Source organism: Taeniopygia guttata, chromosome 10 (assembly GCF_048771995.1).
Source record: "Taeniopygia guttata chromosome 10, bTaeGut7.mat, whole genome shotgun sequence".
Lineage (NCBI taxonomy): Eukaryota > Metazoa > Chordata > Aves > Passeriformes > Estrildidae > Taeniopygia > Taeniopygia guttata.
This window is the reverse complement of record NC_133035.1, coordinates 1,220,001-1,235,604: the sequence shown is the minus strand read 5'-3', so window position 1 is coordinate 1,235,604 and position 15,604 is coordinate 1,220,001. Positions and strand designations below refer to the sequence as shown.

Below are 15,604 nucleotides of genomic sequence, written 5' to 3'. Positions count from 1 at the left end.
GAGTCCTTGTTGAAATTCCAACATGAACCACAAGGTAGGGGTAGCCTCTAGAAAGATTCATCCCATCCTTTGATCTTCTGCTGGGTCATTCCTCTGAGTGACATGGGGACGAGCTGAAACAAACACCTGCCAGCAATAAACTGGAAATCACATCTTTGACTCAGTGCCCACTTCTCATCTCCTTTTCCTCCCCACAAAAGGCACGTACACACACAGGCACACACACATACACACGATCTTTGCAATGTCTTGTGGGTGTAAAAAACCTCATGGAAATATTTGCAAAATGACTGTACATGTGTTTTTTCTTATTTATGGAAAGAACTTTGTGCTTCCACCATAAACTACGAAAACCTCACCCTGCAACTTTCAGAAGCCTCTGCAATACTTTGGAAGGAGCACAGGTGTGGGTAGCATCTGATGCAGAATTGCACCACCTGAGGCCTGCAGTGCAGTTCTGATCTCTGTAAGGTATGAGGCACAAAGGAGCTATTTTAAACACTTGCAGCTAAGCTGCCACCAGGCAGATGTGACTTCAGGACTGTGTGATGTGTGCCAATACAACAGGCTTCCACTGGTGGTTGGGAAAAGCAACTTAAATAGCTTCAGGTTTTGACAGGAGACTTCACAAGCTGTAAAATGGCCACCTTTGAGTCTGACAACTCACACCCCCTTGAAAGTCCCAGGGCTTTAAAATCAGCCTTCAGAAAACCACCCTAAACCCAAAAAACTAGATGGGGCCAGCATGTGAAGAAAAAGCAGGAAGGTAGAGCAATATTCATAAGGTGACAGTGCTGAGATGAAATTGCCTGCTGGATATATAATCCATATTTGTGTGGTCTTTCCTACATGTCACGCCTGAGTAAGCGTGTGCTTCATGCTTCATGCTGAAATTGCTGAACCCACTTAAAAACAGAACCAAATTTCAGAGCTGTTTTTCTAAGTGACAACTACAAAAATGAATGGCAAAGGAGCCAGAGCAGCAGTGTGATACATACTTTCTCACCCATAAAATTGTCAACTGTCCACAGCTGTTGTTGAGAAGCACCAAGAACAATAATATATCTATTATTATGATATAATCAAGAGCATAGACTACAACATCATTACTCAAAGCCTGCTAAGGTTGATGAACAACAAGGGCTCGTTTGGCTGTCAGGGTAAGGCTTTAGGTAGCATTTTATGTAGCTCTGTATTTGAAAAACGTCTCATTTTTGGTACTAGCAGGAAACTGAAACAGTGCCTGTGGCAACAGCATGTTCAAAGAGAAACAAAAATGTGCAAGTCATTCTTGCCCTGCAGAAGGGGAAATGCTTGTGGATGTAGGTGCTACTCTGTATTTATGGACCATAATGAGGGGTCTTAGTGGAGCTCTGGGTTTCTGACTCTTTCAAACTTCTCTTCCCCTCTCAAGTCTTTGAGATTTCTATTTATCTACCTTCACATCACAAGGCTGGGATTCAAATTACTCAGGCTTTTCTATGTAAGCTCATAACACTACCAAACTGAGAAACAGCCTGCTATTCCCTTCCAGATGCCAAATGAGACAAAAAAGGAGGCTGTTCACATTTTTTCACTCTGATTTTCATACCTCTGCTTGAGTAAATCCTCCACATCTTTGCACATCTTCTTCCCCTCCAGTAACCTCTGTACAAGCACCTCGTAGCCAGTGTGGAAGGTGAACTCCTTGCACTGAAGACAGAAAGAAAAAGTAATAGCTGTTAAGCACGTCAGTTCCTCTGACCTTAATTCTAATTCTTATTTCTTAATTCCTCTTACCATATTTCTAAAAAGAAAGGTCAGAGTCAGCTCAGTACAAATATCAGCCTGTGGGGCAGTGACTGTGCCACCTGGTCAGTGGTGTATTAATGGGAGGGCTCATAGCACAGGGAGACAGGATTTCTGTGTTCTACTCCTGCTCCTCCCACTGCCTCACAACAGGATCAGGACAAGCCATTTTTCCACAGGGAGCCTGAGTTAACCAGTACAAAGTGATAATGCTATTGAAAATGTAGTGGTGAATGTTTTCTGAGCTTTATGTTACAACATTATGGTAAAATCATGGGCTGTGAAACCATAAACAGAATGAGTGTGTTCCTTCCCTCAAGCAGTTTATCTACAATACAAGCTCTTACATATGAACTGAATGCAGTTTATACATCCATCCACTGTCCCCTAAGCAGTTACCATTTAATAAATGGGTTACTTTATTGCTTTCCACCACCACTGTGAAGAAGACAGCTGTTTAAGTTTTGGTATTTGGAAAAGATCCTCTGGCAAGAATCTGCTGGGCACTTGAGGCCTTTGCTTCCTTGTTGCTGGGATGAGAGGAGCAGGGGAGCTCTGGGGATGAATGGTGGTGGTTGATGGCAGCCTTGGTGCTGCTCACTCAGACCTTGGGGCTTCTGTGGAGATTTGGAGATCTAGGAACAGGTTCTTTTGGTTCTTCAAGAGCTAGGATCAATTCCTGCAGACAATGCCTGTAAACCTACAGGCTGTAGTAACATTTCCAGTGCTAGAGTCCATTGTTAAAGCCATCACCCCTGAAGAAACAGAATCTCAAGCCCAAAACATTAGTTTTCCTAATGTTTCCAAGGGCAATTTACACACACATCACAGAGAGGGATCCGGCTGTGAAATAAATGAGAAGCAGCAAGTTTTGCCATTCAGAGAGAATAGCAGGAAAGGTTCTTCATAATACCCTGTCAATGGACTTAGCACTTCCCCCCTCTGTCTTTTTGTTTGAGGACATTCAAATGACAGAAGGCATCACTGCTGTAAAGAAATTACTATAAATGGCTTCCTCTGCCTGGCAGAAACTCTGGTCAGATGCTCCACAACCAACTCACACCCTCAGCATTTTAATTGTACATTTTCAGATGCAATCAGCTATATCCCATAGCTGTGTACACAGCCTTCGTGTCCCAGAAATGCTGCCCATGAGCTAAGTGAAAATATCCTGTGGGTTGGTATCACCACGGCAGTCAGCCACTGCCACAGGCAACAAAGGCAGAGTGATAAGCTCACTGTGAAGCTAGTCTGCCTTTCTGTTCAATATCTCTCTTTGTTCAGTAAATGCTAAAACTCAATTGGTGTCTTTCGCCACCTCTTTTAAACTGGCACAGTTGTTACACTGAAAGGATGACAAATTCTTTATGTCTGAGAGAAAGCTTATTAAATTCCTTAAGCAGAGAATGCAGCCCCAAAAACATGCACACAAACACAGCAGTGTGCTGGGGGGCAGCCTGATGGGCTGAGTCCACTGGGCAGTTTCATCAGGCCCCTAGAAGCATCACTGCCTGCCAGGTTCCTCTGGGGTTTGTTCCTCTGGCTGGCCCTTGTAGAGACATTTGGCTCCTAAGGAGGACTCCTAGCACAGACACTCATGTAGTCTATCTTCATTTTGGGGGAATTCACCTCAAAATTTGCTTTCTTGTCCTCCTCTGTGTTCCCAAGGAATGTGGAGGCCCTGTTTCAGAAACACCAGGGTCAGAGCCAGGGCTCGCAGGGAGCAGCTCTGGCTGTGCTCTGAACAGCTCGTGCAACCTGCCCAGGCTGCAGAGGGAGAGCAAACGCCACAGCCAGGGTGAGACAAGTGTGAGCTGCTCTGGTCACTCATCCTGCTGCACTGTTTCTTAATTTCCAACCACAAGGGAGCCATGAATCACTCAGGCCTCAGCTTACTTGCACAAATGTTTCCCTTTCATTTCACCAACTCTATTTCTTCTTTCACGTGTTGTACAACTGCATCCTCTCCCAACCTCTCCTTGCCTCCAAACAAATCTCCATTGCCCTTTCCTGACATTCTGCTTTTTCATCCCATTAATTCCCACGTGTTGTTATAGTACCTGTTCAAGGCTGAATAAATCCCTGTTGGACAAGGATGATGCTTTACCACTCCAGTAAAGACTAAGTGATGCTTTGTACCATGGCATTAATGTCAGCTCTCTAAGAAACACCTTTGGTCTATCAGAGAATTGTATTTGCCTTCTTTCACTATCAAATCATAGCAGTGACACATAAATGAGCTGTGATCTACAGATACACCTGCAATTCTTTCTTCTCTTGCTATTTTATTCAACAAGTTCTCAGAGTATATTGGATTTTTTCACTACTGATCTCTTACTCCCATTTTGTACTTTGAAACTTTGATTTTTATCTGTTTTCTGTTACCCCACGCTTGAAGGTTATCAGATACCTCCTGTACAATATTTCATTCTACCTGTTTGTTCCAAGCACAGCTATTTCCAGCCTATTCTTCATGTCTTATGGCAGGATCCAGCACCTCCCCCAGATCAGTGTCTTTGCTCATTTTAGAGGTCTTCCCCTACTTTGTCTGTTCAGCCCCATTTTGTTTTTATCTAGTGTCTTAAGGATTTCCTGTCTAGCACCATAACTGACCCCACATTTTCTTTGTCAAGACAATCAGCCAGCAAGACTGGATCTCCTTAAACAACCATCTAGCCTTGCTAAGCAGTCTCGCCTCTATTCTATTTTCCATTTACCATTTTGTGTTATAATTAGCACCCGCATTGAGTGGTTTTGCAAAAGCTGTTAAGCTGCACTAGTCAGACAGTGCTTGGTACTTCTCAGAAAGGATTTTGTTTTGATTCTAAGAACTAATGAATAGTCAAAGAACTATTTTATATTTTTTAGAAATTAGAAAAATGCTTTAATTAGATAATATATATAGACATTACATTGTAAAACATCATTTGCTTATACTAAAATCTAGTTGCTTAGAAGAGGGCGATTTGACTCACCACCAGTAATTTCTCTCATTGCCAGTAAAGGGATTCTGCTTAGTCAAAGCGTGTGTGGCTGTGAAAGAGGATTTAATCCTTGTTACTAAAAAATATTACTTATTCCTTGTAGTCCAACAGGCTTATAATTACCAACAAGAAAGTGCTTGACAGGGATTTCAGTGTTGTGAGCAGAGTTGTGTTGTCCTGAAATTCACCCCCTAACTCTGCATGTGTGCTCTGCTCTCTGCCTGGGGATTTTCTTCTTGTTTCCTTCTTGAAAATCCCAGGTAAAGGAGGGGCAGCCTTTCCTCCCCTCTGCCCAGTGACAAAAGTTGCTTCCCTTCAGTGCAATGAGCAGCATTGCTCCCTCAGAAATAAATGCAGAGGGGATTATAGGACTGAAACTTAAACTTCTGTGCTCTAGTTTAAGCAGAACAGCTTTTCCTAGAACACTTGAAAGGAGGCACGGAAGCCTGCAAGCAGAGATGACCACAGTGAGCATGCTGGGATACTCATTCTTCTTTCCATTTCTTTTTTCCTCTGAGGATTAACAATGCTGCTCCCTCCCATCAGTACTTTCCTGTTAGATCTGTGCCTTGGGACTTGTCCCTCCTGGGACATGTTTCTCCATGGGCAAACACCCAAGCAAATATTAAGAGTTAATTGTGGGAGAGTTTATTCAAGGCTGGCTCTGAGCTGGTTCCTGCAGCCATCAGAGAGAGGCTCCGAGGATTTTGCTTTGGCACTGAAGGCTGCAAGGGAAGACTGGGAGTGTCAGTTCCCTGCCCAGAGGGCAGAAAGTACCAGGATTGCTGGGGGGTGACATAATTTCTTCTTACCTTCTGGTGGCATCAAGCTGAGTAACCTTGTGTCTTTAACTCATTAAGGATCAGCCTTATTCCAGAACATATTCCTCTGAGACTTGTACTGCTGGGTACTCAGAGGGAACTGCAAGGATTTCTGAAATACTAGAGTCTACATTTCTACCATTGCAATAATATCAAGGAGGAAAGACTAAAATGCTGTGCTCATTACTGAAGCAGCTTTCAGTAAATAGCTTTTCCAATGGACTGGACGGAAGGAAAACCATCCAAACTCATGTACAAAGCCCTCATGGGCACACCCTGCATGTCCAGCTGGTGATGGTCACAGTGGTGTGGGCTCATCAGGTCATTGTGGTTGTGCTGAGGCAACTCTGGGCACTTCTGCTGCTGCTGCTTTCCTTGGAGCATTGCTAACCACGCTGGCACCTGGCCTGCCCATCTGCGACTTTCTTTAGAGGTACTTCCCTGCTCCTGCAGGATTAGCTGGCTTGGCAGCACCTTAGCATCTCCCCCAGGGCAGCCTCTGCTGCTGAGGCTGTGTGTCCTGTTTGGGGAGTGCCAGAGCTCCACCTGGGCTTGCTGCAGGGCTCTGGGGGCTGGCTGCAGGGCTCTGGGAGCTGCAGGACTCTGGGGGCTGCAGGGCTCTGGGAGCTGCAGGGCTCTGGGAGCTGCAGGGCTCTGGGGGCTGCAGGGCTCTGGGGGCTGCAGGGCTCTGGGGGCTGCAGGGTTCTGGGGGCTGCAGGGTTCTAGGGGCTGCAGGGCTCTGGGGGCTGCAGGGCTCTGGGGGCTGCAGGACTCTGGGAGCTGCAGGGCTCTGGGAGCTGCAGGGCTCTGGGAGCTGCAGGGCTCTGGGAGCTGCAGAGCTCTTGGAGGTGCAGGGCTCTGGGAGCTGCAGGGCTCTTGGAGGTACAGGGCTCTGGGAGCTGCAGGGCTCTGGGGGCTGCAGGGCTCTGGGAGCTGCAGGGCTCTGGGAGCTGCAGGACTCTGGGAGCTGCAGGGCTCTGGGAGCTGCAGGGCTCTGGGAGCTGCAGGACTCTGGGAGTTGCAGGGCTCTGGGAGCTGCAGGGCTCTGGGGGCTGCAGGGCTCTGGGGGCTGCAGGGCTCTGGGGGCTGCAGGACTCTGGGAGCTGCAGGGCTCTGGGAGCTGCAGGGCTCTGGGAGCTGCAGGACTCTGGGAGTTGCAGGGCTCTGGGAGCTGCAGGGCTCTGGGGGCTGCAGGGCTCTGGGGGCTGCAGGGCTCTGGGAGCTGCAGGACTCTGGGAGTTGCAGGGCTCTGGGGGCTGCAGCTCTGCCTTTCAGCAGGAAAGGGCTCATCCCAGCATCTCCAGCTGCAGCACCTGTTCACCTGCTTTCTGTAAGGAACCAGAGGTAACAGGGACTGTAACCCCAGGGTACAGCTGGGCAGTGGCACCACCCTGATGGGCAGGAAGGGCTGGAAAAGGAAAATCTCCACAGCAGACACTGGGTGCATTGCTCAGTACCCAGCAGGACAGTGCTGAGCTGTTGTGGTGATAAACACAGCATCAGAATCCACACACAGGACCTGCTCTCTGTGTACCACCCCCAGCTTCTCAGGGGAGCTTGACACGACCAATGACAGCCATAGCAGAGCTCTCAGGGGTTCCTTCAGCCTAATCTGACCTCATTTCAGATTTGAAATGTATTATCTGCTAATATTTAAAAAAATATTTTAAATGCCCTCCCCCCCACACTTCACTAAAGTTTGAAAGTATTTAGCTATTAAAGTTCATTCCTCATCTTGGTTCCTAATGATATTTTTCCAAAGCTTGTATCAGAAGTGTTCTCATATGGCTCTGGACTGAACATGCTAAATGCTGCTACCTGATCCAAATAAACTATTAATTCAGATTTTCAAAGAGAAAAATAATTGACACGGAACTGGTTATGGGTATCTTTGGAATTTTTCTCTAAATCAAACTGGTTTTGCATTCATATCTTGTTTAGTTTAGGTAAACTTATAAAAGTTTTAGTAAAACAAAAACTTAAGATCCACTTTTCCAGAGTTAAAAAGGAAATAACTACTGGTGTGAGGAAGAACTTTAGAGAGAACAGGGCACAGTGAAGTTTTGAACAAACATTATTTTGACAATATCTTTTTCAACAGTCAAAAAGAACCTTTTGTGGACCTTTCTATCCACAGTGGTATCACACATGATATTTCAGTCCTCAACTGAAAGTAAATTGTTCTGACTGAGTTAAATCAATTAATTGTATTCTTGCATCATACCACTGGGTACAGGTCCTGAGTGTTTCAAATCTTGTTCCCTTGATCTGCCAGTCTCCTTGTCAAGTGCTCTGCCAAGGGCTTTATATATGTAGAGGAGCAGCAAACAGACCTAACAGCCAAACATTACTTAGAATCTCTAACACTGGACTGGGTATCTCCTGTCATGGATGGCCTTTCACTGTAATTCAATCACTTGCTTTATGTTTCGTGGGTTTTCCCCTGGTACACTTTAAACTTTTCTAGAAATTGTGTTTGGGAAGGTTACTGCTGTCTTTCTGCACCATTCCCACTCTCCTGGAATAAACAGGACAGCAGAGAGCATCCTGCTGTGTGTGTGCTGGAATCCCCTGTCCAGCTCTTAACTCAGGGGTGCCTGGCGTGGCCCTGCTGTGATAAGAGCTGCTCTGCTGCTGCTTCCTGTTCCACGGCTGCTGTCCCAGCTCTGCTCCCCTCAGGGGCACATGGAAGAGCCCTTTTTCAAAACCAACCCCTGCTTCTCAGCCTGGCCCTCCACTGCCTGGCCCTGGGAATGTGCCAGCAGCTGAAAAGGCAGCTCAGCACCTCCATTCTGAGCTGAGCACGCACATGGGGGAAGGTCACCCTGCCCAGAGCAGAGTGGTGTCACATCAGAAACCTCTGACCAAAGTGTTGCCCCCTGACCAGTGCTGAGTGTGATATGAGACCCTTTTCACACATGTTGATGTCATAATCAACTGCTTAGTGGGTTTAAAAGCATTTGCTCATGCTATACTGTGTAAGAGCTCCTTTTTCCTACTGGCTGAAATCAGCTGGAATGGATGGGAATGTCATGGTTGCTTGTGCTTTGCAAGACTGACTACAGAATTTATACAAGCTTAAAAAAATCTATTTTTTAAAAAGTATTTATTTTTCCCCACATAAGCAGAAAAAGCAAGGAAGAGTGGGTGGGTTGTAGCTGGCTGTACAAGATTTCTGTCACTTCTTGTAAATTCACTCTTTGTGTATCAGAAACAGAAATGTTTGCTCAGGATGTAGGTAGGGACATTTTGGTGATAATTCCAGGAGCTGACTTGGGCATTTTCCACAGGAGGCTTAGTTTGCAGTATTGCTGCAGCCTGTTACCTAAATCTGACATGCAGTACCTTTCATGGGGAGCAAATAGTATTTATTGTCAGGCAATAGCATAGAGGTGAACCTTGAATGGGACCTTCAAAAATCAGAAGGGAAAAAACACTGCCTCTGCAGCATTCCAATTGCTGGGCTGCTAGACTGCCTCTCCCACTGCCCCTATAGTGAGATTCTCACCAGACTTCAAACCTGCAGCAGCTAGGATAGTCAGAGATAAAACTGAAATTGAGATTCGCAAACTATACAGAAGCAGTGCAAATGACACTGAGCAGAACAGTAGCTCCCCAGTGGCCTTTTGCTCTTGACCTGGTGGGTTTTCTCTGAGAAGGAAATGGTTGATTTAGAGTTCTGCTGACAGAGGAATTTGCTCCTCAGCTTCCTGAGCTCTCACCCTCCTCACTGGCATCCTGGGCTGCTCATGTGTTATGTATTGGGCATTCTTACAGTCACAGCATAGTGTTTGGCTCTCTTCATGTTTTAATCACCCCCTGATTTGCACAGATCCAAAGTGATGGCTGCACAAAAGCCTGCCTCACTTTTGCTGGCTGGCAGACTCATGGCACACAGGGAACAACTTGGAAAGTCTCAATTCCAGTCTACTAAAAGGACTCTGCTTGTGCTTATTATCTCTGTTTTTGGTTTTCTCCTTAATAATTTGATTAAACATTATTCTGAGTGTAGTTCAGAGCCCCAGTGCTCCTGTGCTAGCAGAAGGAGAAAGGAGCCAGCAGACAGATATGCATCACAACAAAAAGTGTGATGAAAAACTAGGAATCCATTCAGGAAATCCAACTGGAACAGACTTCTGGAACACCTCTGTGATGGGGATAATAAGAAACAGGACAGGATGCAGCAGAATCCTTCACCAGTTTTTAATGGGAGCTTGATGTGGCTACATGACACAGGTTTGAGGTGGCAGCATCCCTTCGTATTTTTGCCATATGACTTCAGACAACAGCTAAATCCATAAATTAAAGTGGCTTCTCCTTAGGAGCCAACAGAGAGGCCAGAAGTGAGGATCTGCACCTGTCTTTCAGAAGGCACAGCACTGTTGCCATGGTCCTTCTGAAATATGACAGATAAAAGTGTCAATTATGAGGTCAGATGTTCCTTCAGTCTCCTACTGAGTAACATTAGCTACACAAGAGAAACTGGAAGAAAAAATGAGGAGAAATAGAATCTTACAAGTAGAGGATACTTCTGTTTTACACAAAATAATGGTCAGAGATTACTTTTGTTTCTATTCCTCTTTAGTTCATCCACTTCCAGTTTCCTTCTCTGTTATAAGAGGGCTCCTCTCCTACAAGCACTATAGGCTCAGTCCCAGACCATGATGAATGAAACCTGAAACAGCCCTGACTTGCTCAAGCACAGAGACAACTGTCTACAACGTCTTACAGAGCCACTGGAACCAGATCTGCTTAGTTAGCACATTAATTTATTTTAAAAACTATGTATCTTTCTCCTCCTTGTCTTAAAATGCTTAGAATTGTTTCCTGTCAGTCCTGAAAAAGGCACTTTATAAAAGTCACTGCTGAACCATGCTCTCTTTGTTACTGGTGTCTCCTGGCACATGTGGAAGGGTAAAACTTCAGGAAATATTCCAAGTCTTGCTGTGGAAGGGGAATGAATTAAAGATTTACTTCACTTCTTAGTAAAAATTATTTCAATAGCTACACATTACCAATTGCATTTCATAAGAGATCTTTGCCACCTAAATAATTTTTGACATATCCGATTACTCAATACGATGCAACATCCTTACACTCAGTTAGTATCTGATTGAGACACCCCCTGCCACAGCTGCCACACCACCCCCCATCTGCTGCCTGTACAGGGAAGGGGAATTTCATTTGAGCCTCTTTCTCCAGCTGTTTTATGTGGGGGCGAGCCTGGTGAGATGAGGGAAGGCATGTCTGGACTCCAGGCTGCAGGCAGTGGCTGTGGGCAAGGAAAGCTCCAGTTCCTGTTCCAGAGTGTGCCGTCCCCCTGCAGAGTTCCCAGAACCACAGAGGGCTTTTAGGACCCTGGTCTCTTCCTCTTTGGTTAGCAAATGTACCTTAATTCTCCCCTCTAGAGAAAGCCTTTACCAGGTGTGAACTTTTTCATCAAAGCCCAGCTTAATGTTCCAAAACAGCACCCAGCTTCCAGTAAAACTGTGTTTTCCCACAAAAAAGATTCTGTCAGAAACCCATGTCCTAAACAAATGTTCATCCAGGCTCTTTCAGTGGCAGGGCCCTCCTTTCCTTCTCCTGGTGCTCCTGGGGATTTCCATCCCGCTGAGCAGCAGCCCCAGGGCTGTTTGTCTGTCCTTACTTGTTAAGAACCCTTCAGTAATTACAGCACCCACTGCATCAACTCAGACCTCAGAGCTGTTGAACACCTATTTTCCTTTTGGTCTTTGTCCCCACCCTTTATTCTTTAGTTTTCTTTCACATTAGGAATGTATTAGGCCTGGACAAATTGAGAGGATCATGAAATAGCTTCTGGATTTGAAAAGCTCTTAAATTAAAGGGAAAAAGCTTGTGTTTATTTATTTATTTGCTCTGAATGGAACCACAGGAGTTGGTATCTCTAAGCTAGCCTGAGCTGCTACATTTTCACTTACTTCCCAAGACCCTTGCCTTTAGTTTCAAGCAAAGATAAAGTTGCATGAGGAGCTATGGAACTTTTCAGTTCCTCAGTCTTGTTCAGTGACATTTTTCCACCACTTTAAAGAAGTACTAAACTCTATGTACAGTAAGGGACTAATTCTCTGGGGAACCAAAAACCTATTGGGATCCAGATGCATGCTTTCAATCTGGATTTCTTCTTCACCTTGACACCCAGAGCAAGGCTGAGTGATCTCCATGCAGAGCTGTTCCCCCAGCCCTCACCTCATCCCAGCCTCAAATCCCCAAACTCTTACTGAACGACACAGCAAACTGTGTATACATTATTGAACTATGGCTGCTGAGAAAAGCTTTATTACAAAACTTAGATTAAACTGGAGATGAAACTAGTGTTTTCTGTGCCATATGCCCTCTGGAATCTACCTTGCTGGGGCAAGGCAGGAAAATGAAATCAGAAAATGGTCTTCTTGAGCTAAAGGAGCTGAAATATAACCAAGCAACCTAACTTGCCTTCCATACAAGCATGCAATGAGTGTTACTGAATTGAAATTCCACGTGTTCCCCTGTGCCTAAGAAGCAGCCCAAGTTCATTGTCTCCAGCCAGTGACTGAAGGAAGAGAGGCAGCTCTGCTGAATTGCAGGAGTGTCAGCCTGGAGGGAGGAAAGGACAGGCTGTGAATCACCCAGTTCTGCCAGGAAAAAATCTGTTGAAATGAGATAAGATTCACCCTGGAGAAGCTATGGTGGGAGGAGAGGCTGAGGGCTGGTACTGCTCGGCCTGCAGAAAGGTGCTCAGTGTGTTTGAATTCCTATGGGAGGGAGCAGAGGAGATGGAGCCAGGGCTTTGCAGGGGCACCCAGTGACAGGGCAAGAGGCAATGAGCACCTGTGGAAATTCAAGAAGTCCTGTTTAAGCACAGGAAGGTTTTTGCTGAGAGGGTAGTGAGACACAGTTATCAGTTTGCCCAGAGAGGCTGTGGAGTCTCCATCTGTGGAGATACTCTGAGCTTGGGCCAGCCCTGTGCAGGGCGAGGCTTGGCTGGAGATGTCCAGAGGCCCCTTCCAGCCTCGGCCATTGTGTGACTCTGCCTCAGAAAATCCACTTCAGTGGGCTGCTCTAACAAGCCAGAGAACAGCCTCTGATCTCTGTGTGAGGCTCCATTTCAAGCTGGGTGTGACACTCTTAGTGGTGTTGGTTAGACGTAGCTGTGTACATGTGGGCAGAGAGTCCATGACTCACCTATTCCATATTTAAAATACAGATGGCACACTTAAAATTGGCAGAAATAAGAATCTTCCCCTTCCCTGAGCCCAAGTAAAACCAACCAACTTTTGCAGAGCAGAATGGATCAAAACAAACCAGATACAGCTGTGTAAAATATTAACAAAGTTGTCACAGTGACTTAATTAATTGATCAACCAACTTTAATAGTCAAACCCCTCAGCTGCAACACAGTCATCAGAAAATTGTAATAAAGTGTATTTGACTGTCTAATTATTTCAGTCACTGACCCACAATGAACTCTCTGTAAATCCATTCATCTAATGTTAGTTCATTTGAGCTTCATTTTAGCTGTTGTGCTCTGCTCAGAAGTGACTTGTGAAGCACCAGTGTTTCCATAGCCACAATGACTGCTCAGGTTTTCTACTTGTGATTTCCTCTGGTTTCAATGACTGTTGTGACTGCCCCCTCCTCCACCCTCCACGGGTGCTTCTCATTGCTCAGGGAGCCAAGTGTCCTTCCCAGAGCAGTTGGGGAAATGGCAGAAGAAATTACATGTAAAAAAAGAGTTGAGCAGCTTGTTCTGGGGGGATGAAGTCAATCTCACAACAAACACAGACATCAGCTGGGCAACCAGTCCAGCTTTTCCAAGCTGGTTTCCCCTTTATTCCCCATTTCCACACATCCTGCAGCGATGACTTGGCCTGGATGTGACCAGCGCTGTGGCCATGCCTCTGCCTCTGGAGCTCAGGGAGTGCAGGACCGTGGCCATACCTCTGGAGCTCAGAGAGCTGCAGGACAGCAGAGCCCACCTGTGTACTGTTGTGCAGGGAGATGATTTATCTTAACCTGCCTTGTGTCAATAGGTTCAGATGCAACTGGTGCCATGCCATTCAAATTAAACTCGGTGGGACCCACTTGCAAAGCTGGGATGCCAGGCTGGAAGGTTTGCCAGCCTCATCCCTGCCTGCCTGAGCTCAGCCTCGGGGTGCTGGGCTGGCAGGAGCCTCCCCAGCTCCAGTTCCTCCCAGCAAACCTGCCCAGTATCACTTCCTCCTCACATACCTGCTGCAAAACCATGGGCCCTGCAAAGCTCAACCTCTACAGGAAAGCAGGGTAGCTCCTGCTATAAAAAAAACTTCCTATATTGAGTAAAACAATTGATGCTGTATTTCTTCAGCACGTTGCTTAATAAGTTTAGGAAATAGTTTTACTGTGACTTTTATCACCACGGAGCTCTTGTTCCACAGTTAAGAGTCTCATCAGAAGCTAAATTATTTGTGATGCTAATTACATCTTTTTTTGGTATATATAACAGACCATTGTGTGAAAAAGCTAGAGTAGGAGTTCAGAGGCTCATCTACAAAGTCACCTTCACACTGAACCTGAGGTTGAACATAGCCAGAAGTCAAAGCAAGAGACATTAAGTATCTTTGTAACAGTCCCTGCTCCTGGAGCACTTCCATAGCTCCCACTGCTGCAGTGTCTGACCACAACCATGGGTCCACAGGCAGGGATATGAAAGGATCAGCTCACAGCAGGGCAGGGGAGCAAATCCTGCCTGCTTCATTTTGCTGGCCTGCATCTCCTCCACACTTTTATATGTGAGCTGTGAGAATTCACATGCCCCGAGCTCATCCCACAGCTAAGAAGGAGCAAGCATTTCACACTTCAAGCACTTATTTTTAAATCCTAAGCACCTTAGAAGCCCATGACACATTTTCAGAGTTGACTTGGCTGCTTGAGTTTGAGTCAAAGCTGTATGAGGGAATAGATTTGCTCCCACTCAATTTTGGGCACTTTGGAGCCTGTCACAAAACCAACTAGCTCCTTTGGAAGTTTTCCTCATCCCCCGTTCCCAGGTGGGTATGGCAAAGCCAGGAAGTGGTGCCAGTAACTTCCTATCTCTTGGCCAGAAATACCTGCATTTCAGGGGCTGCAGCTGCAGTTTTGAGCAGCAGGCTGGAGGGAAACTAAATAGAAGGAAAAGGCAATGACAGAAATTACTAAGGAAAAGCAACAATGAGTGCAAGAACAGAGAATGAATCTCAGAAAGACACTCTGTGACTGAGGGGAAAAGATTTTATTGGATAGTGTTTTTTGTAACAAAAACAATGACTGTTGCTCTGCCTGTTAACACAACCCCATTAACATGGAACTCGGCTGGTGCCACACAAACACTCCCCATTAACATAGGAATTTCCCTACCTGTCTTATATGATGCTAGAGAGGACAGGTAACATCTGTCAGGCTCATACAGCAGCCCAGGAGAATATTAATCCATCAGCAACTGCCTTGCACTGGCTATCAAACTTGATCTGAATTTCCATCTCACTAACATTTCCCAAAAAATATTATCAGAGGATAGAGAACTTCTGCTAAGAAGCACATTTTAGTGCAGACTCTGAGCAACTGTCCCTTAAACCATTACAGAGAATGTGGAGTATATAGAAATAAAAACTGTAATTAAAAAATACACAGGTTTTTGCCCAGACCATGCTACAAAGAAGATAAAATTGAACTAAGTTTGGAATAAAATCGAACAAAGTAGTACAGTACTATCACTGCTACATTTATTTGGAAAGAGAGGATAAAACTTAAACCTGTTATGAGGAACAATTTTCTTGGAAGACAGCACACCCTGTTCTATGAAGTCTGGAGAACTCTGGGGAGGGATGAATGGTGCTCTTTCTCTGCTAGGTGGGGGAGATCTCCTGCTTTTAGGGTTTCTTTATATATTTTACATTGAGGTAGGTCCTGAGGAAACCCCTGCTTATCCAAAAGTTTCCTGATGGTGGAGCAGGGAGCTGGTGTTCAGGGACACGAAGCACAGGGAGTGGGTGCAGC

At 45.6% G+C, this 15,604-nt stretch overlaps 1 protein-coding gene across 1 annotated transcript in view; it reads right to left on the bottom strand.

The window, feature by feature from the left end:
• The window catches only part of PSTPIP1 (proline-serine-threonine phosphatase interacting protein 1), a 48,302-nt gene that overhangs the window by 30,157 nt on the left and 2,541 nt on the right, over positions 1-15,604 (bottom strand). Inside the window, exon 2 of the mRNA XM_002192099.7 lies at positions 1,592-1,692. Coding sequence (XP_002192135.2) covers positions 1,592-1,692 — 101 coding nt within the window. The remainder of the gene's footprint in view (positions 1-1,591; positions 1,693-15,604) is intronic.